The sequence below is a fragment of the Sceloporus occidentalis genome, unplaced genomic scaffold (genome assembly GCF_023333645.1).
Source record: "Sceloporus occidentalis isolate IW3139 unplaced genomic scaffold, rSceOcc1.0.p SCAF_6, whole genome shotgun sequence".
Taxonomy (NCBI): Eukaryota; Metazoa; Chordata; class Lepidosauria; order Squamata; family Phrynosomatidae; genus Sceloporus; species Sceloporus occidentalis.
In genome coordinates, this window is record NW_028316986.1 from 3811855 (window position 1) to 3834315 (window position 22461).

Consider the following 22461-nt stretch of genomic DNA (forward strand, 5'->3'; position numbering starts at 1 on the left):
AAAATGTGGCATAGCCAGCATGGCTTTGTGGATTGAGCATTGGATTATGACTCTGGAGACCCTCAGTGGATGCCAAAATCTGTGGATGCTCAAGTCGCATGAAATACAATGGACAGTAAAATGGTGTTCCTTTTTACTGTGGCGTAGTGGTTCGAGTAGACTGTGACTCTGGAGACCAGGGTTCAATTCCCATCAGCCATGAAACCCACTGGGTGACCCCAGGCTAGTCACACTCTCTCAGCCTCAGGGGAAGGCAATGGCAAACCTCCTCTGAACAAATCTCGCCAAGAAAACCCTGTGATAGGTTCACCTTAGCATCACCGTAAGTCAGAAACAACTTGAAGGCTTTTTTGTGGTTTTTCTGGGCTCTGTGGCCATGTTCTAGAACAGTTTATTTCTGATGTTTCACCTGCATATGTGGCTGGCATCTTCTCTGATACAGATGCAGGCAAAACATCAGGAATAAACTCTTCTAGAACTTCTAGAACCTACAATTCCCAGAATTGCATAGCATTGAGCCTAGGGTTCACCTTTGCAGGAACAGGCAGCTCAATGTCTAAGCCACCCAGCTCTTTCTAAATTACTTTCCTAGGAATTTGAGGAATTGAACGCCAGCCGCCTTCAGGCCAGGGGTGGAGCAGGCTGCAGGCTTTGGATGCTCTGAAGTCTTCATTCACTCCAGTTAAAAGCAAACAGGTGGGGAATTCCACTGGGATGCATCCAACTGGGCCTCGCCCAAAAGATGGAGCCCTTTTCTTCTTTTCATCCCAAGTGATGCCAAGACCTGGAGGCAGGTTACAAAACCTCATTTCATTTGATGCTTGCACTCCTCCGATTACTTGCACTCCTCCGATTACCGCCTTCCCCACCCTGGGGCCCTGCAAGTGTCTTCTGACTACATCTCCCATCTCACACAGATGCCAGTGTGTAATGGGAGTTGTAGTCCATTAGAGCAGGAGGGTGCCAGCCTGGGGTCAGCTAAAGTGAGCACAAAAGGATAGAAACCTGCGATAACACTGTGCAAAACTTGTGTATTTAGCATTGTTGCTCACCAAGGGAAGAAATTTGGTGGTTTTCTATCCTATATGGGTTTTATTTCGTGTTGCGAATAAGATTTAAATTTTATTTCTCAGACTTTGCAACTCTTTTTCTCCCAGAGCCCACCTGATATGTGATATGTAATGATTTTGTTTGTTAGATACAATTGTGAAATAATAATCAGACCAGGGTTCGATTCCTATCTCAGACATGAAACCCACGGGGTGACTCTGGGCAAGTCACACTCTCTCAGCCTCAGGGGCAGGCAATGGCAAACCTCCTCGGAACAAATCCTGCCCAGAAAATCCCATGATAGGTTGTCCTTAGGGTAGTTGTAAGTCAGAAACAATTCAAATGCACAAAGCAAACATAGCAAAATCAAGGCCTGCTTTTTGGAATATATGTAATTTTTGAGTATTTTCAAGCTGTTGATGGTTGAATCTGTGGATAAAGAATGTGTGGATATGGAGGGCCAGCTGTTTTGGGTACACATGTACAATAAGGTGGGGGGAGCGGAGTGGAGAAAGAGCGGGGGAAATAAAGTCCAGACAACCCAGCAGCTATCAGGCCGTATCATTTTATTATAAAATATATTTCATATTGCTGTTGTAAAAATTACATTTCACATTTTTTTTGTTTACAATAAAAAATAATACTTGGAAGACAATAAAAAAAAAAAAGAAAAAGAAAGAAAGAAAAGCTCCAATTAGACAGCAATTCACCAAAATGATATTAATTTCCCCCATTAGGCTTGGTAATATATCCCTCCCCGTTCCAGAGAGCAGCTGTTAGCAGATTAAAACATCACTTCTTCTTTTTATTATTTATATATTTTATTTTTCTCCGTTCCCAATCCTGTTCTCCAGTTTTGAAATATTCCAAATATTTGGGAGCTGGTGGGCAAGATGGACCACCATAAGACAGGTCAACCGAATTGCTTTGCTCCGAGGGAAATGTGCATCACACACTGAAATACAAACAAGAGCAGTATCTTGATCTTTCCGACTGGCTAGTGTGACTTGTGCTAACTTTGCAAAGGTTGCCCTTTCGAAGGAGGAGGAATTGCTGGTGATTGGGGTCCATTTCCCCCCCCCAAAAAAGCCCCTGCAACTAGTGAAATATTTCTGCCAAGTGCAAAAGGGAGAGTGATGGCCCATCTGTATGAAAGCAAAATCACACACCGATCCCAGAAGCTGAGCTGGCAAATGGTCCATGCATGCACAAGATTCATACATGCATGTGTCCACAAACATACACACACACTTGTGCAATCGTACAGACCTTCTGAATTGGGGAATTTGGCTGTTAACTGATGTGAATCCACGCTGGAGGTTGCAAACAGTTTTCACAGGAGAATTAGGCTGCTGCTACGCTGCAGAAGTATAATACAGTTTGACTTTAACTGTCGTGGCTCCATCCTATGGAACCCTGGGATCTGTAGTTTGTTGTGTTGCCAAGCTAAATATCTCACAAAACTACAAATCCAAGCATTCCATAGGATGGTGCCATGGAAGCTAAAAGCTGTGTCAAACTGCATTAATTCTGCAGTGTAGATGCAGCCTGGCTCGTGGACTCAGCCATTGTTCTAACACAGTGGTTCCCCAACTTTGGTCCTCCAGGTATTTGGGACTTCACTTCCAATAAGCCCTACTCAGCTTGGCCAACAGTGAGGAATAATGGGACCTAGAGCCCAAAACATCTGGAAGACCAAAGTTTGGGTACCACTAATGCTTCCTCAGCCTGGTGTCCTCCAGGTGCATCAGACTACCACTCCCATCGTCCCCAGCTGGCAAGGATGCCATCCAGAGGACACAAATTTGGGGAAAGAAAGTTGACATCTAAGGGAAGAGCATCTCTGAAAAAATGGGGGAAATCCCCTCCATGACTCCTAGGGAACTTGAGTAGCAATCTGGCCTTATTTTTGGACCTCTCTAGGGGTGCATCTACACTGTAAAAATAATACAGTTTGATACCGCTTTAAGTGCTGCAGCTCCATCCTCTGGAATCCTGAGACTACAAGGCTTCCACTGCCAAAGAGGGCTTCTGTCTCACCAAGCTACAAATCCCAGCATTCTGTAGGACGAAGCCCTGGCATTTAAAGTGGGGTCAAACTGCATGATTTCTACAGTGTAGATACACTCTAGGTTGTTTGAGGCCCAGGATATGCCTTCAAAACAAATTAAAAAGAAGCAACTCAAAAGTCAACTTCCAGAGATGGCAGATAGAAACATGGCACAATAGCCCCTCATACCTCTAGGGAGCATTTGGGGCAAAAGATTTTCCCAAGTACTTGTTTTAAAAATCGGGGAGGGTGTCCAGTGGTCCACAGATGGCACATTCTCTGCCCCAGTTTAGATGGACCACTACATAACTTCAATCAACCTACAGTTGATGTACGGCAAACAAAAGGAACAGGCAGAACAAGTTAGAGGTCTGCTACCAATTTTCTTCCTGATCACTAAATCCTACAACTTATCCCCCCATTCCTCATTCCTTTCAACCCTCTCCTTGCCCTCCAAGGTAAAATGTAGGGTCTCCCACCCTCTCTGGGGGCAAAACAAGGTGCAAACATATTACGTTCAGTCCTCCATATCCACTGATTCTTTGTCCATGGATTCAACCATCCATGGCTTGAAAATATTTTTTAAAAATATATAAATTCCAAAATGCAAATCTCAAATTTGCCATTTTATATAAGAGAAACCACTTTTCTACACTACTGTATACAATTGGACTAGAGCATCCATGGATTTTGGTATCCACAGGGCGATCCTGGATCCAAACCCCAGTGGATACCAAGGGGCCACTGTACTTATTTATTCATTTATGGGATTTATATCCCACCTTTCTCCCAAAATGGGATTCAAAGAGGCTAAAAGGTATGTAAAATTGTATCAAGCATTTGCTAAACAATCATTTCTGGCATGAATGCATTTAAGCCCCAAAACTTCCACTGCCGTTTTCCCCAGACCTTCTTATTACAAATATATATATATTAAAAAAAAAGAATAGAAAAGGTCAGAGATCTGAGGTATAGCCAGCAAGAAAGGACCAAAATGAAGGCATTCCTCGACCACTACAAACCCCCCCCCCAAGAATTCTGGCCCCCACCAATGTAATTTTCCTTTCTACCTCAAATTTATAGCATTGAAGGAATTTAACATCCCCTTGGTATCCATTGGGGTTTATTCCATGACACGCACTCTTGTAGATACCGAAATCCGTGGTTGCTCAAGTCCCATATAGAATTGGGTAGTAAAATTGCCTTATATAAAATGGTAACAGCAAGGTCTGCAGAATTCGTGGATACGGAAGGCTGAGTTTAGAAAAAGATACAGACTCCTGCCAGATATCCCTGAATACCACTGACACATATTACCCAAACTAATTTGTACCAAACAGATTGCAAAATCAAAGTGTGCAAAAGAAAAGAGGGAAGTGCGGATGTTACCCCACTAAAAAAAAAAATTGAAATACTGATAGCAAATTTATTCCTATGTAAGGTCAGCTTTCCTTTTTCACTCCCCAGAATTAAGTGCTATAAAATTTTGGAATGCGGGCTTCTGAGAAAGGCTGTTATGTCCACAGAAAAAGCAACCAGAGTGTCTTTTGGTGATCCATTTGGCTCCTATGCTGACCACCAAAGGACATACTTTTCCTTTAATATTTTGGGCATAAAATAAATGCACATTTTACATCCCAAAACCTGTATAGCTTAGCAAGAGAAAACTTGTATATACCACATTTCCAACATTCTGCTGCTTATTCCATAATTTTTTCTTCTTCTTTTCCTCCTTAATTAGATTTTAACCCCCCAAAAAGCAACAAAAATAATGCATCTTTTTAAGCACAAGGCCTAGGGCTTCTGCCAGTGAGAAAACTGATCTTCAAGTCTCAAATTTTGGGGCTCTGATCCACCTGAGAATTCATCTACAATCCAGAAGAAAGAGAAGATCTATCTTTTTGGCCACTCTTTCTGAACCCAAAATTGAAGCTCTTAAAAACCTCTTCCCAAGAAGAGGTACCTTTGCTCTGAATCACAATATTTGAGAGATGGTTTAATACTAGAAGGCTTTTCTGCAAAGCTTCAGTTGAAGAAACCACATGAAAGGTGGAAATTCAGAAATAAAACATCTATTTGCAACTGTGAATTTTTGGAACATCATTGGTCAAGATTATTCATTTCCCCCTTCCATCAGGGATGCATGTCAACATTCAGATTTCTGTGACAAATCGGAGCACTCCTACCCCCAAAGCCCTGACATTCCATATTCAGAATTCAAAATCCATCCATCTTCAATCAAATTTTAGTATTCCAATGATGTCTGCTTAAAGACACTTTCACAAGACCAGTTTGGCATCTACCAGAAGTCCAGGCTAGAAAAATAAATTCCAACGTACTATGTATATTATGCACAAAATTACAAAAGAAGAAAAAAACACATTTCCCCCCAAAGCACCAATAATGTACATAAGCTCCTTTTGAAACTCTCCCCACCCAACCCTTAAAAAGTACCCTTAAAATAAAAATAAAAACAGGGCTCATTTTTGTTTGTTTGCTTGCTTAAACTATAATTACAATTCTCCATGCCATATTGGTTCAGCTGCTTTTTTATAACAAGAGATCTTGTGTCTTTAGTTTATGGCTCATGATTATCAAAACGCACAGAGAGTGGCATTGGGGAAGGACCATCACATAAGCAATGAAATACCTTTGCTACACTGCCTCACACTGCCCTCTGCACCTCACCGCAATTGTTCTAGCTGCCGTTTTTCATTTGCAAAAGAAAGAGAAAGCCTGAGAGTGTGACTTTAAGGACAGGAGAAGGAGTTTCCATCAAGAGAATCCCTACATCTCATTAACAGCCAGTGCCAAGTGCTCTCCAAGTTGCCAGACCTCAGTAAGGTCTCTGTCAGTGTAGTGTCAGGCCCACAAAGGGAGGACAATGTGCAGATTTGGTTTTGCCTTGTTTTGGCATGCAAACAACTGCCATTCTGCTTCACGGACTGGTTTGCACAAATTCAAAGTGTAGTATGCACTCCTACAGTGTGCAAGGGAGGAGTGATGTGAACATGCCTGTAGTATCCTCTCTGGGTGGCTAAAAATGTCAACACACAAGATAGAACATCTCTGTACCCACCTGCATGTGTCTATTCCAATGCATACAGGCCAAACTGTACAGCTCATCACTCCCAGGAAATTAACTCTATGGCTTGGTCCAATGTGCCTTGAAATGGATGCACAGAAACACTTGGCAAGCATTATAGCCAGCGCATGAGCATTCACTGGCTGCCAAGATCGTTCTGGAGGACTCAAAAGAGGGTAGGGTAAGGACGCTGGGGTAAAAAAACATATTCAGAGATCAGGCATGCTGTGCCAACCTTATCCAGTCTGGAAACCTCCAAATATTATGGGACTGCAATTCCCAGCATGTGGGGAATGTGAATGGAAGTCCAAAGCACGTGGAGATCACCAGAGTTGGAGATGGCTTTGTGCTTTCATGGAGGGAAATAATGCATATAAGTATTGTGGTTCCCCAGCCACCCTCAATAGGATGATTTTTTTTCTTTATGAAAAGAATATATTAACTTTAAAAAGAGGCTTGCTTTCTCTGTGGATTCAGCCAGAGGTTGGAAAATTTCTTGTTTTGGACTGCAAAATTCCCAAGGGTTATGTGAGTAGTTGTCCAGGAATTTTTCCAAACTCTGGCTTCAACATTTTTGGAAATTTCACAGCTGAGATTCAAAACTCCTCCATGAGAATTCTGGAGCTTTTTGCTACTTTGAGAAACCAAAAAGGAACTAGGGATTCCAAGATGGATTGCTCCACTCTTGGACTGGATTGCTCCTATGCTGATACCCAAGGCTTCGATGGCTTGCATGACTGAGCTGAGTCTGAAGAGGAGGGAAAGAAGGAAGGAAGGAAGGAAGGAAGGAAGGAAGGAAGGAAGGACATTATGGCACTCCGGCCTCCATTGCTCATCTCAGAGTCACAGTACATACATCCCTCTACAAAAGCCAGGCTTGACTTTCTGGGTCCTATTGAAGACTCCTTCCCACAGTATATTTTGTGGTCTACATTTTAAAAAAATCACAGGTAAATCATCTGAAACAGTGGTTCTCAAATTTGGGATCTCCAACTCCTCAAATTCCTGACCATATTGACTAGTCCTTCTGGGAGCTGAAGTCCAAAACATCTAGTGCAGTGGTTTCCAACTGCTTGGTCCTCCATTTCTTTTGGACTTGACCACCCAGAAGCCCAGTCAACTTGGCCAACAGTCAAGAATTATGGGAGCTGAAGTCAAAAACATCTGGAGGACCAAAGGTTGGGAACTGCTGCTCTAGAGGACCACAGTTTGAGAACCGCCAGGCTAAAAGGCCAGTCTGTGTCTGTCCAATTCACATTTAGGAAGAATTTCTGCCATTAGGGGCCAGCGCTAATGCATCTCCGTGGTTAAATGCACATGCCATTGCAAATTCCAATTTACTGCCTCATAATAGGAGGAGACACAGTACGGAACATGGGAAAAAAGAGGCATGAGGATGGATGGAAAAGTACCAGGCGCACACTACCACAGCCCAAGTGATGCCAAGTCTCACTGCCCATCCTTAGTATACCACCATATACTGAAAAGCAGTGGCAGATCTCTCATACATCCATCTCCTTTTGAATTCAGGTTTCAAATGAATTCAAACATTTTGTTTTTATTTAGCCACCTCTCTATCTCACTCCCTAAAAAGGAAGCCAAACAGCCTCAGCTTAAAAAAAGCCACCAGAACTATTTTGAGCTTCCGTTCCCTTTGCAAACAACAACAAAAACATTCATCTGATTGTAATCTAATGTAATGATTGTTCCTTCCAACAGCATCCATTTCACATTTTTGGTGTTTGTTTAAAAAAAAAAAAAACAGCGCTCACTTGAGGGTGCCAATGACCATTTCCTCTGTGGGCATCACAGGATAACCTTCAGCATTCACAGAACATTTTACACAACACAGTTAAAGCACCATGATGCCACAGTCGCTGCAACGGCTGCATCCTGTGGGATCCTGGGATCAGTAGATTGGTGAGAAGCACTAGAGCTCTCTGGCTGGTAATTCTAAATACCCCTCCCATAGGTTGCCACCATGGCAGCTAAAGTGGATTTGTAGTGCTATAACAATGTACACTGGGCCCTCCACATTTGCTGGAGCTAGGGGCGTAGGACTCCCGTGAAAGTGGAAAATAAATAACCACTATTTTTCTTTATCTAAGAGAACACCTACCTAGAAATCTCTAGGTCCTCTAGCACGACTCTATGGTCAACTTCCAGCAAAAGGTGACCATAGAATTTAGGACCATAGGACCTAAACATGCCTAGAGAAGTGTTTTCTCGAGGAATCTCTAGGTCTTCCAGCACGACTATGGTCAACTTTAGAGAGAACATATTAATCAAATCCATAAATAATCAGATCTGCACAAGTCGAAGCCACAAATGTGGAGGGCCAACTGTAGTGTGAAAAGTCCCTGTGAGCAAGTCAATGACTCCCAACCGCGGTCAACTGACCAATTCACTTCCCCTTTGTGCTGACATGTTGCAACTTTTTTAGCTCGCCAAGCAAGTTGGGGGAAGAGACAAATGCTCCATGTTGCAACCACTGGTCCAATCACGCAGCCAACTTCATCCACATTAAAGTGTGTGTGTGTGGGGGGGGGGGGGGGAACAGTCCCAAAGTTCTTTGGTCCCTGGACCAACCAAGAGAGAATCCCATAGCATATATCAACATCAATCTCTTCCTTCTTCTTTTTTCTCATTTCTTGTTCCTTCGTCCCACTTATTTACAAAAAGAAAGGGAGCCTCCATGTATGTGTGTATGTGTGTTTATGTGTGTTTTAAAAAAGGAAAATGTGTAAAAAAAAAAGAAAAGAAAAGAAAGAAAAACATTCCCACAAAACAATGAACATTAGAAAACCTGTACAGACCTCAGGATGACCAGCTGGCTTGCAAGATCTGGGCCAAGGCACCAGGATATGGCTTCCAAAGCCACCCAGGGCCACAATGTGGCAAAAACACAGAGGTCTGGCTGCTCACTCTTGACCAAATGGCAAGAGGGAGCTCTCACCAGCCTTCCCACTGGAAAAAGTGTTTATGTGTGTGTGTTGTATGTGTATGTGTATATATACATGTATATGCGCTCTGTGCATTCTTGCAGGTGCTCTCAGTCCAAAAACCTTTGGCACGCTTTCTTCCACCTGCAGGCTGTGCACCACTGGTCCCGGTGCTCGATGCCGTAAACTTTGCGGCACTTCTTGGCTTCCCCACGGACTTTCCTAAGAAGAGCAAAAGACAGGAGACACATCAATGTGCAAAGTGGTCTTGGACCCTTCTCGCATGATAAAAGAGAAGTCAAGACTGAGTCAAAGAAAAGTGACTTTCTCCTTAATTTTCTGCACTACGCTGTAGCACTTCCTTTCTCTTCCTGAGAAAGACAGTGGTAAAGGCATACCTTTTGGCATGCTGGGAAAATCCATTTGGTCAAAGGCATGCTTTTATGACTGTCTCCCTCATGAAGGAGAACAGAAGTGCTAAGAAAGCATGCAGAGAGGCAAGGAGAAAGGAACTACTCTGCGTGTATGTCTTGGCTTTCTTTTGTCATGCAATAAGGCTATCAGTTTTAAGTCTTTCTCACCCTCTTGCCCTTGAAGTGGACAACAGCTGTTTCACCCCCAGAAACGTCATGTCTAGTTTCATGTCTATATGTCCCCCCCAAGCAACCATCAAAGGGGGAAAATGTCCTGAAGCAGGTGTCTGGAAAAGGATTTGGAAACCAAGACCTAGGAGAAACAGCTTAGGGAACTGGGGATGTTTTGCTTGGAGAAGAGACGGCAGAGAGGTGATGTGGTGACCATCTTTAAACTGTATGAAATTTATGGGGCTGCCATAAGTCATAAAGTGACTTGAAGACACAGACTTTCCTTTTTTAAATATCTGAAGGGATGTCAGCTTTTAAAATGTAAAAAATGGCCATTAAAATGCTGCTGATAGAAAGGGGATGGCAGATTCAAAACTAATTAAGAAGTAGGAAAGCTCAGAATCCATTTTGTCTGGTACCCAGGAAACCAGTCTGGCAATTGCTGCCACAGATTTCTGACAGGCACTGCCATCTCCTGCTGCTTCTTACCTGGTGCCACTGGGCGCCCGAGGGGGAGATGCAACAATCAGGTGGGATTTCAGCACAGGAGGAGGCGGGGGCGGCGTCTGCTGCTGTGGCTCACTGAAACTCAGGGACCGGCTTCGGACCTGAAAAACAGAACTTAGGTGTTTGCTTGGGGTTTTTTTAATCCAAACAATTTTATTAAAAGGAGAGAGCTAAGTGAGGCACTATTCTAGTGAAGATGTGAGTTATAAACCAGGAGTGGGGAGGAAGACAGAAGGAGAAGAAGAGGGAGGAAAGAGGAGGAGGACGAGGACAGAAGAAGAAGAAAGGGAAGAAAGAAGAAGAAAAGGAAAGGAGAAAAAGAGGAAGAGGAAAAGAAGGAAAGTGGAGCAAGGTGAGGAGAAGGGGAAGAAGAGGAAGAGGAAATCATAAAGGGAAAGGCAGATAAGAGAAAGGGGAGAAAAGAAGGGGAGGAGAAGGAGAAGGAGAGGAAGACAAGATGAAGATGAAAAAGATGAAGATGAAAAAGAAGAGGATAGGATGATGAAGAAGGGAAAGAGGAAAAAAGGAGGAGGGAATGAAGAAAAAGAGGAGGAAAAAGAAGAGAATGAGATGATGAAGAGGAAAAGGAATAGGAGGAGGGGGGAATGAAGAAGGGTAAGAGGAGGAAAAAGGAAGGAAGAGGAGTGAAGAGAAATAGGAGGAAAAGGAGTAGAAGAAAGAGAAAAGATGAAGAGGAAAAGGAGGAAGAGAAGGGGAAGAGGATGAAAAAAGAGGACGGTAGAAGAGAAGAGGATGAACAAAAAGAAGAAAGAGAAGGAGGAGAGGCAGAGGGGGTAAATGAAGAAGAAAAAGAGTAAGAGGAAAGGAAGATTAGAAGAAGGAGGAGAAATAAAAGAGAAAGGAGGAGGGAATGGACAAAGAGAGGAGGAAAAGGGGGAGCAGAGGAAGAGGAATAGAAACGTAATCACAGTTCTCTCTATTCCACCAGTACATGTAAGTCACTTCAACCCCAATAAAGTGTTCCTAAAAGTTCCCCTTGTCTCATTCAAGTTTGGTGTAACCCAAGGGAGCATACAGTCTCCCATCAAACCCACCCTACCCCAAAATGGAAGGATTTATGTGATTCCCAAGCATTGTTTGCCTCAATATTACACAGAAAGCCTCCCCATGTGTAAAAGCATGCAAAAATGCCCCCACCCCAATAAACACCCCAGAACTCTGCTCTATCCACAAATGCTTCTATTGTTCCTCTGCAGTCCCTCTCTCAAAATGGGGACAGGAAACAAAACACCTTTACTTCCTGTCTCGTTTTGACAGGGACTGCAGATGAAAATGGAGGTATCTGAGTTCGCTGGGGAAGCTATGGCCCAGTTGCCCATCCCTGGTATAACCGAAGCAATGAGACTCACCGGTGACAGGGTGGGGATGGTGGATGTGGCTGCAGCCCAGCTGATACTGGTGAATATGTGTGGAGATACTGGGATCTGAATGGACGGCAAAGCCTGAGCAAAGAAACAAGGGCTCCATCAGTTCCACATCTTTATTTCACACAGAGAATTTGCAAGATGAAGCCTTTTCAGCACTGTATAGCATCCCAAACTCATGTCACTAACATCTGGTAGACTTCAAAGATCTAGCCGTGTTAGTCTGTAGAATAGTATGTAGAGAGATCTTGTAGCATCTTTGAGACTAACTGAGAAAGAAGTAAGCTGGCAGCATGAGCTTTCGTACACTAAGGTCTACTTCCTCGGATGCATTCTGATCACCAAATGCATCTGAGGAAGTAGACTTTAGTTTATGAAAGATCATGCTGCCAACTGCCATGATGACATTTGTTATAGTAGTAGTGGTAATAATAGCAATAATATGAACAGCAGTAGCAATAACAGAATCATAAAGTTTGGACTACAAGGGCCACCTAGTTCAACCCCAATCTGTCATGCAGGAACTCACCATCAAAGTACCCCCGACAGACGACCATCCATCTGTTTGAGAACCTCCAAAGAAGGAGACTCCATCACACTCTGAGGCAGTATATTCCACTCCTGAACAGCTCTTACTGTCAGAAGTTCCTCCTAATGTTGAGGTAGAATCTCTTTTCCTGTTGTTTGAATCCATTACTCCGGGTCCTATTCTCTGGAGCAGCAGAAAACAAGCTTGCTCCATCCTCAATAGGACAGCCCTTCAAATATTTAAACAGTGATAACACATCACCCCTTAACCTTCTCTTCCCCAGACTAAACCTATCCAGCTCCCCAAGCCACTCCTTTCACCATTTCACCCACCTCTGGACACACTCCAGCTTGTCCATTTCCTTCTTGAATGGTGGTGACCAGAACTGGGGACAGTGTTATTCCAGGTGAGGTCTGACCAAAGCAGAATAGAGTGGCACTATTACTTCCCTCGATCTAGGTACTATACGCCTATTGACGTGGCCCAAAATTACATTTGCTTTCTTAGCTGCCACGTCACACTGCTGTTGACTCATATTCAGCTGATGAATATCCTAGATCCCTTTCACATGTACCTTTGTCAAGCCAGGTGTCACCCATCCTGTATAACAATAACCATCATCATTTAGATTTTTTGGATGTTCCTGGACACTATCCTACCTGGTAAGCATGGTCAGCTTGAATGTGCCAGAATGAACTGGGGGCCGACTGGCTGAGGGCACTGCTGGGCAGGTGAGGCTCCAGAGATGCTGCCTGATCCAGGATGAGAGCCTCCGACTGGGACGGTGCCTGCTGGATGACAATTGGGGAAGAGCCGGCAGAGGGGCTTGGGACAGTCACAGCCGGCTCAGGGGGTGCCTCCTCCTTGACTTGCATTTCAGTATAGTAGAAGTCTTCTTCCCTCTTCCGCTGGTCAGAGTTGGTGTTATCCCTACATTGATGGCAAAAAGAATTGGATAAGGAATCAACAAAGCCAGGTCAACTAAGTAACAGTTAGTCATGTGGGATCTGTGTTTCCTTTCTAAGTGTCAATTATTTTTCCTCTCCACCAGTATCTCTTTTCTACTAGAGAGCAACAATTCAGTTTATGAAGAAGCCTTAGTTCATTAATTAACAGGACAATCCACTGGTGAACTATAACCACGAAGTCCCAACTCAGTGACACTTATGCTAAATCAAGGGACATTCCTGCTACCTCATCAAATTTGTCCTGCCCAAACTGGTACCTTCCCAAACCTGGGCATCTTGTTTTTACCAAAATTGTTTGCTAAACACTGCCTTTTCAATATGCAAAGAGATCTTGTAGCACCTTTGAGATTAACTCTGCAAAAGAAGTTGTATTTTAAGCTTAAATTACAATTTCTTGTGCACATTTAGTCAAAGGTGCTACAAGATCCCTTTGCATACCGATATTCCAGATTAATACAGCTCTAAATTCTACTGTCATTTCCTTTGCATTCTTCTGGCTCCCCATTATTCTTCTGGCTCCATGGATTTTTCCTCCCAGATTCAACCATCTTGAATATATATATATATTCCAATAAGCAAACCTTGATTTGACCTTGGCTATTTTTTATAAGAGATTTTACTATGTCATTGTATTTAATGGGTCTTGGGCATCCACATATTTTGGTATCCACAAAGGATCCTGGAAACAAAGGCCAGCAGTTACCAAGGTTCTGCTGCATTAGTATTTTGAAAACTTAAAAAATAAGAATACCTCAGCTACGATGTTCTGCCAAAAAGACAAATAAATTGGTCTGAGAGTAAATCAAGCCTGTGCTTCTCCTGTGGCTATCAAGTTTTGGATACCTCATTTTTCTGTCCTATTTTCAGATACCGTGGACTGTCAAAACAACAAATGAATGGGTCCAAGAGCAAATCAGGCCAGAACTCTCTCTAGAAGCCACGTCAATTCAACTGTGACTGTTGTACTTTCATGAGAAGACATAACTCACTCGAAAAGACAATAATGTATAGCAAAGGGGAAGGCAGTAGGAAAAGCGGAAGATGGCACTCCAGATGGACAGAATCCATCAAGGAAGCCACAAAGGCTGCCTTTAGTTTGCAAGACCTGAGGAGGTCTGTTGAGGATAGAGTGACTTGGTAGTCTCTCATTCATAAGACTGCCAAAAATTAAGGTCCACTTGACAACAAATAACAGTAAAAGAATAAAAGTGCAGCACAGACACACTATTTAAAAAACAACACTTTTGCACAATCGACCAATTACCAAAGCCCTGTTTATAGAGAAAAAAGTCACTATAGAAGGAAAGCACAAAGGGAACAAATCTAGCCTCCCATCAAAAAAAAATTCTACACCCTGGGAGTAGCCACCAAGAAGGCTCTCTCAGTGGAACTGACCTGTGATTTACACAATGACCGTACACTTCTGGCCACTCACAGTGTAGGCGTAACTGACTGGACATGTGCTTTAGTACTTTGGGTCTCCCCACCAGGGGGAGCCATGCAGCAAAATTATAACCCGGCTCACAGCAACTTCAGAGTCAAATAAGCAAGGCTGCATTAATCTGTCTTGCAAAACAGGGATTGAAAGACTATGGGTCCAGGCTGAGTCTCCCTTATCAGGAATTCCAAAATATTCCATAAACCAAAACTTTTTTCGTGTGCAGCTGAGATCACACCACCATTGCTTTATGATAGTTCAGTGTACACAAACTTGGTTTCATACACAAAATTATCAAAAATGTTCTATAAAATTACAGTACACACAAAACATAAATGAATTTTGGGTTTAGACTTGGGGCCCGTATCTCATTATGTAGATGGGTGGCTGAGACAGTGACACCTTTGCTTTCTGATGGTTCAGTGTACATAATTTTTGTTTTATGTCTGTGTATTGTGTGCCTTCAAGGCGTTTCCAACTTATGGTGAATCTAAGGTCATCTGGTTTTCTTGGCAAGATTTGTTCAAAGGAGGTTTGCCATTGCCTTCCCCTGAGGCTGAGAGTATGAGACTTGCCCAAGCTCAACCAAAGTGTTTACACAGCCAAGCATGAAGCAAACTATGGTCTCCAGAGTTGTAGTCCAGCACTCAAGATATCTCCAGAGTTGTAGTCCATCACTCAAACCACTACACCACGCTGGCTCTCCTAAGGTGCTTATGGTGTTTAATATTAATTTTGTGTTTAATGTTGGGTCCCATCTCCAAGATATCTCATTATGTACATACAGTGGGCCCTTGGTATCCACTGGGATTTAATTCCAGAAACCAAAATCCGTGGGTACTCAAGTCCTGTTATATAAAGTGGCATAATAAAATGGTGTCCCTTGTATAAAAGGGTGAAAGTAAGGTTTGCTTTTTGGAACTGATACAGTGGGTCCTTTGTATCCGCTGGGGTTTGGTTCCAGAACCATCCATGGAGACCAAAATCCGTGGATGCTCAGGTCCCATTAAATATAATGTAGAGTTAAATGGTGTCTCTTATATAAAATGGCAAAATCAAGGTTTGCTTTTTGGAATGTATGTATTTTTAAAATATTTTCAAGCCATGGATGCTTGAATCCATGGATAAAAAAATGGAGGGCTGATTGCATTCTTTAAAGCTGTGGACAGTTTGGTGGATAGTTGAATCCATGGCTAAGGAATCTGTGGATACCAAGAATCGACAATATATGCATATACAGATATTCTGACATCCAGATTTTTAAAAATTCAAAATCCTAAATACTTCTGGTCCCAAGCATTTTGGATAAAGGAAACTCAACCTGTAATTATTCCTTCACAGGTCAAAAGCCAAATCATCCCCTATGAACAGACACCATATACACACTCCATATCTGGAGTCAAGCAGCACCATTGATGCTCCAGCTGGTCTCATCCCCCGGCGGACATAATCCCTTCTCTGTTGGTCTTTGTTTTTGTTCGCATGAACCTGGCTTATCTGTAATCGGAGGGCTTACCCCAGGTGTAGAGTCTTCACGTGCCTCTTGATCCCGACGATGGAGCGAAGGACTTTGCCACAACTGGGCCACAAGCACTTGTACATCACCTTCACTGAGTTCTAAGAGAAACACAGATCCCTGTCAATTTATGGCCAATTAATTTAGACTTATGGATGGATGGATGGCACACCTCTTCTCACACTGCCACTCCATAGTTAAAATTCAAAAGCCTGCCAAGGCCAAACTCTCCCAAGATCTCCACATTTCGGTCTCTTTCCCAGCACTTACTTACTTACTTATTTGTTTCATTTATTTCAAGGACTTTTATCCCACCTTTCTCCCACAATGGGATTTGAGGAACATATCACCACAATCCTAGAGAATCATGGGATTTGTAGTCTTCTGGGGGATTTAGAATTCCCAGCCAGACAGGCCAAGGACCTCACCAAACTACAAATCCCAGGGTCCAGCAGGATGCAACCACCTCAGTTAAAGTGGGATCAAACTGCTAAGTATAAAAGTATAAAAGGAGCATCAGAATATAGTTTCTGGGTGCATCTACACTGAAGAAACAATGCAGTTTGACACCACTTTAAGTGCTGTAGCTCCATGCCATGGAATCACAGAACCATAGAGTTGGAAGAGAACATAATTGTTGCACTGTACATTTATCAATAAGGTCATGCTATAAAGTTGCTAAAAAAGTAACTGTTGCTCCAATAGAAAGCTACCCAATTGCTAGCTGCATTACAGTTACCAAGTTCAGAGTATTTTCTGTATTATTTGTTTGTGTTCAATGAAACGACATGGGCAGAAATATGAATCCCATGATAAAACGTACCAAAAACAGGATGAAGCATATTATACATGAGGAGTGGGCAGGCTTTAGGCTTGTGAAATTCCCATGCTGTAAAGAAAAAGCCAAATCTCATTCTTAAATTGTACCAGAGCAACTGCTGCCTCCAGGTTTTCAAATGGCTAAGTTTCCCCCAATAGCTTTAGGAGAAATACATTTTTCTTTCTACAGTTGACTTCTGAGAAACCCACATCCACTCTCTTTGGCTCCATCTGCACTGCAGAAATAATCCAGTTTGACACCACTTTAACTGCCATGGCTCAATGAGATCAAAATCTGGGAACTGCAGTTTAGCCTTCTCTGTCAGAGAGCTCTGGTGTCACAACAAACTACAATTTGTGGCACAGTGCTCTCTGACAGATTCCACCACATTGAGCCATGACAGCAAAAGCGGTGTCAAACTGGATTATTTCTGAAGTATGGATGCAGCCTTTGTGGTTTATAAACTTCTCACAAGATAATCCTCTGCCCTTCCCAGCCTCCTTCTCCATTATCAAGGTGGGCAACTATGTGGAGGCCAGGCGTCAATTTCCACCCCACAAAACACATCTCTCCCTGACAGCAACCCGAAATACAACCATTTTCCTCTACAGCCCCTCTCAAAATGGTGACAGGAAGTAGCATTGCATCCCGTCACCATTTTGAGAAGGGCTGCAGAGGAAAACTGAGTTATTTGGGTTAACACAGAAGTCTGAGGTGATTGTGGGGATATTTTCCACATTTGCACACTTTTTTCTGTATGCTTTGGAACATTGCAAAAATGTTATGCCAATTTTTAAAATAAATGGTGCGTTGTGAGCTTTAGGAAACTGATGGAGAGCTTCAGGGACCACGGGGTATGATCTGGGGCAGCATGTGGCCCATGAGCTGCTAGCTGTATCCACAGTGTGGAACAGACAATATGATGATGTGGCACCCTATTTTCATGGCCCTCGAAGCTCCTCAAAGCCCAAAAAGAGCCAACGTGGCAACAAGATGCAGTGTGACGTCACTTGCCATGTGCCCAAAACGCATCCGTGTGGCCCACAGAGGAGAGAATTGGCTTCCACCTGCCCTGCCGTTGCCCATCTCTGCCCTATGCACACCTTTCTTTTCCGCGGAGCAGGCTCCTCAAAGAGAAAGGGGTCCGAGTCAGTCTCGAACCCATCGTCGGTCCGAGGAGAGCTGAGGGCTTCGCTCGAGTACTTTGGGCTGGCCTCCGAGTGCGGTGGCGAAGGGGTGGAGATGCCACTCCAGTGCCCGCTAGTGGTGCTGCTACCACCGTCAGACATCTCCCCACTCTCCTTCCAGACGTCAGAGACCCCTTGGGATGCTGAGGAAGAGAGGAGAGAGAAAAACAGGTGAGAAACCACTCCATCTCTTTGCTTTGTGGGCAAGTCCGGATGATGCCCACGCCTGTGGTCTGCCTTGTTTTACAGCTTCTAAGGCAATTTTGTGGGGGCGCACAAAAACAACACAGGTAGCACTGAGTGAAACATGACTTCAGCTTCCAAATTAAGACAAATGGGTACACCATGGCAGCACTTTCATCCCCTCCCCCAGCTTCCATGGCTACATCATAAGGAATGTAGGGATCTCTAGTTCCATGAAGTACAGTGGGCCCTCTGTAGCGGCGGGGGTTCTGTTCCAGACTCCACACTGCAGACAGTAAAAGGCACAGGACCTCAAGCCCCACAAATGGCCGCACAACCACACCGGTGCAGCCACATACATGCACAGCCATTCACAATAATGGGTTGGGGCATTCAGGGATGCTCCAATCCATGGATGGCTAGCCCTCTGATATGGCCATGTCAGTACATATTGGTGTGAACATAAAATGGTCTGGGGCTAAAGGCTGACTTGAGCTCCTTGGAGGAAAAGCAGGGGGCCCCTTTCACACTATACAATTATAATGCTATGAATGCGCTGTAACTACCATGGTTCTCCTATGGAATCCTGAAATTTTCATTTTAGGGAGGGGTACTTAGAATTCACTTCCAGAAAGCTCTAGAGTTTGAGTAAACTACAAATCCCAAGATTCTATAAGATGGAACCATGGTCAGTAAAGTAGAATCAGAGCTATCATCATCATCATCATCATCATCATCATCATCATCATCATCATCATCCTTTGATTGAGAGTTCCTGCATGGCAGGGGGTTAGACCGGATGGCCCTTGTGGTCTCTTCCAACTCTGTTATTCTATGATTCTTATATCCAGCCTTCCTCCCAATATAGGGACTCGAGGCGGCTCTAGAGCTTGAGTCTCTTGACATGAATGTCTAGTCATAACCGAGTGTAGGGGAGTGGTGCTCATCTTCGTTACTAAGCCAAAGAGCCAGCATTGTCCGAAGACAAATCCAGTGGTCATGTGGCCAGCATTACTGCACTGAACGCTGTTACCTTCCCACCAAAGTGGTCCCTATCTATCTACTTGCATTTCCATGCTTTCGAACTGCTAAATTGGCAGAAGCTGGGACTAGTGACAGGAGCTCACTCCATCATGTGGCACTTGGGCCTCGAACTGCCAACCTTCCAATCTTCTGATCGTCAGAATTGGCATCTTAACCACTAGGCAACCGCTTAGAAGCAGCATGTTAAAAATATAACATTCTTAATATATTTTATTTTTTTGCGAAAAGGATTGACTTAGTTGCTTTTTGACATTCTAACCAGATGTCCATAAACATTACCATTTGCTCATTTTTCCAAAAATGTCAGTTTTTAGCAGAATTTGAAAAAGTAGCAATTTGGGGACATTTTTAGTGGTTTTTGTAATTAGCAGCAATAACCCTATACATAAATAACTAACCATGAGTAGCAAGTAACAATTTGAATGATAAGTTGAATAACATTTCCAAGTTCTGTCCCTCTATGTATCTGAGCAGTAAAAGCAGAATGCAGTATGGGAAGAAGCAAACCTATTTTTTAAAAATTCATATTCTCATGCAGTCTACAGGAATCTAGGTTACTTTGCAAGCATACGGGATTTCTTTCATGCAGGAAGCAAGAATATCTTGAATGAGGATAAGGATAAATGAAGAAGAGAAAGAGAACAGTGGATGAAGATTTTCCTTAATATGAAACAGTGGCTTTTAACCGGAATACTGTTTATGCAATGCTTATCCCCAATTAATTTATTAAAAATTTCAGGATGGGGATGGCAGTTTGATGGGTGGCAGAAGAACACAAGCGATCATTCCCAAGCCTTCAGTGGTGATTAATCTTGTTCATTCAAGTTGAATGATGAAAAATTATCCAAAATGCTTGGGAACAGAGTGCTTCAGATGTCAGAATCTGGAATATTTGCATAGACATAATGAGACAGCCTGGATATGGGCCCCAAGTCTAAATAAGAACCTCATTTCTGTCTTGCTTACGCCCTATGCATATAATATTTTATAATAATTTGGTGCATGAAACAACAGTCAGGCCTATTAAGTGGAGAAAGACTGGGTTTTTAATGCTGGGCTACCCAAATTTTAATGGTATTTTAATGTATATTTTAATTTAAACCTGTTTTAATCCTTAAAATTGTTTAATTGTTTTTTAAATTTTATATATTATTACAGTGCAACCGCATCATACACGGGCACCTTTTACACAGCTTTCGGCTTATGCTGAAAGCCACACGATGGGGTTGCAATGGCGTGCCCACCCGTGGTGAATGCACCATCCCACATGTCATGCACGAGCTCCATTATTTTCAATGGGGCTCAAGCATACGCGCTATTTGCCCTAGGCGGAGGGGTCCAGAATGGATCCCCCGTGTAAGGCAAGGGCGCACTGTATATTGTTTTATACTTGTTTACTGCCTTGAGTCCCTATATTGGGAGAAAAGCAGGATATAAGAAAAGAAAATAATAATAATAATAATAATAATAATAATAAAATAATAACAATGTTTGCATAGGCTGAAACATCAGAAAGCAAAAGTGTCACTATCTTGACCCATGGGGAGAAGCGAGTAAGAAATAATAATAATAATAATAATAATAATAATAATAATTGTCGTCATCATCATCATCCTAATCTCAGCCATCAATGTAGACAATTCTGGAGGATTTTGGAATTCCAGATAAGGCATGCTCAACCTGTATCTCTAAGAGTAGTGGATAGGAGTTGATAACTGAGTTATGTACAATGAAAATATTGTGGCTGTCCATGCATAATCCAAATGCTTCCAGATAATTCCCCAGTTTGACTATTACTGTCTAAAAAATAGCCCAGCTCATTTCAATATGTTGGGAGTTGTCTCTAGTTCTCCTGCCAAATGATGAAAGCATGGTCGATAAATCCCCACCTGTCCTTAAACTGTTCATGAAACAGACAGGGAGACGGGGGCATCTTCCAACTCACCATCCCTTTGCTGGCTAGACGGCTCTTGGTGCCAGGAACATATTTGCTCTTTTAATAATCTATTCTGTGCACAGAATAAGCACTGGAGATTTATAGATGGCATTTCCATGATATGGCAAGAAAAAATAGAAATGGAATGGAATCGGTTTCTGCAGGGAATCAATACAAAGTGTAAGAAAGAACCACCAAAGACCTCTCCAGTCCAGTATTTTGTTCTCACAGTGGCCAGGCAAATGCCCAACAGGAAGCCCACCAGTGTACCTTGTACAGATGTGACAGCTGGACGGTGAAGAATACAGATAAAAAGAAAAGAGACTCATTTGTGATGTGATGCTGGAGAAGAGTGCTGAGGATACTGTGGACCACCAAAAAGACAAACAAATGGATACTTGAACAGATGAGGCTGGAAATCTCCCTGGAAGCGAAGATTATAAAGTTGAGGTTGTCGTACTTTGGCCTTGCAATGAGAAGGCATGACTCACTGGAGAAAACAATAATGCTAGGAAAGGTAGAGAGATGTAGAAAGAGAGGAAGACTGCACACTAAACGGATGGACTCTATGATGGAGGCCACGGGTATGAATTTGCAAGACCAGAGCAGAGCTGTTGAGAACAGGGTGATTTGGAGATGTCTCATCCACATGGTTTGTCATGAGTTGGAATCAACTTAAAGGTGATTAATAACAATGAAGTTGTGTAGGGCTTTAAAGGTCATAACCAGCACTTTGAATTCTGCCCAGTTTCAAGGGGTAAGCTATATGTTCGCTTTAACCACCCCTGGTCCACAGCCTGGCTGCAGCATTTTGGACCTGCCGAATTTCTGAATTCCAATATTCTGCTTCTATGACCATGACATGAATATATTATCTGCTACACAACAGCCCCAAAAGTACAACCACTTATACAAAGGAACTTACAGAGGTGTAAGATACCAGCAGGATTTCAGCTTCTCGCTTCAGTGCTGCCATAAATTTAGCTGAAACTGTGCTCCGTGTGATATCTAAATCAAGCATCTGCACTGAACGACTGTAATACAATAAGACCATGGCCACAGACACACATACCTGGAAGAAGCCCCACTGAACAAAACATGTTTTGTTCTGAATAGACATTTGTGCAATTGTGCTCTGAGTGTTCTGGAGTGTGTTGAGGGGAGAGTGGTGAATAGTAATAGGAAAGTAAGCCTCCCCTCAGTCCCAGACCAGCTTCCATGCAAGGACACAAAACGC

The 22461-nt window shown here is 42.9% G+C and overlaps 1 protein-coding gene across 2 annotated transcripts in view; it reads right to left on the minus strand.

Annotated features, from left to right (window-relative positions):
• Nucleotides 1-1599: 1599 nt before the first annotated feature.
• Nucleotides 1600-22461, minus strand: part of LOC149310340 (zinc finger protein 395-like) — a 50080-nt gene continuing 29218 nt past the window's right edge. For both annotated transcript variants that reach the window (XM_089528748.1, XM_089528747.1), the window contains exons 5-10: nucleotides 17978-18204; nucleotides 16055-16155; nucleotides 12792-13062; nucleotides 11589-11681; nucleotides 10201-10319; nucleotides 1600-9349 (exon numbers count right to left, since the gene is read on the minus strand). In XM_089528748.1, coding sequence (XP_089384874.1) covers nucleotides 9238-9349; nucleotides 10201-10319; nucleotides 11589-11681; nucleotides 12792-13062; nucleotides 16055-16155; nucleotides 17978-18204 — 923 coding nt within the window. In that variant the 3' untranslated portion in view covers nucleotides 1600-9237. The remainder of the gene's footprint in view (nucleotides 9350-10200; nucleotides 10320-11588; nucleotides 11682-12791; nucleotides 13063-16054; nucleotides 16156-17977; nucleotides 18205-22461) is intronic.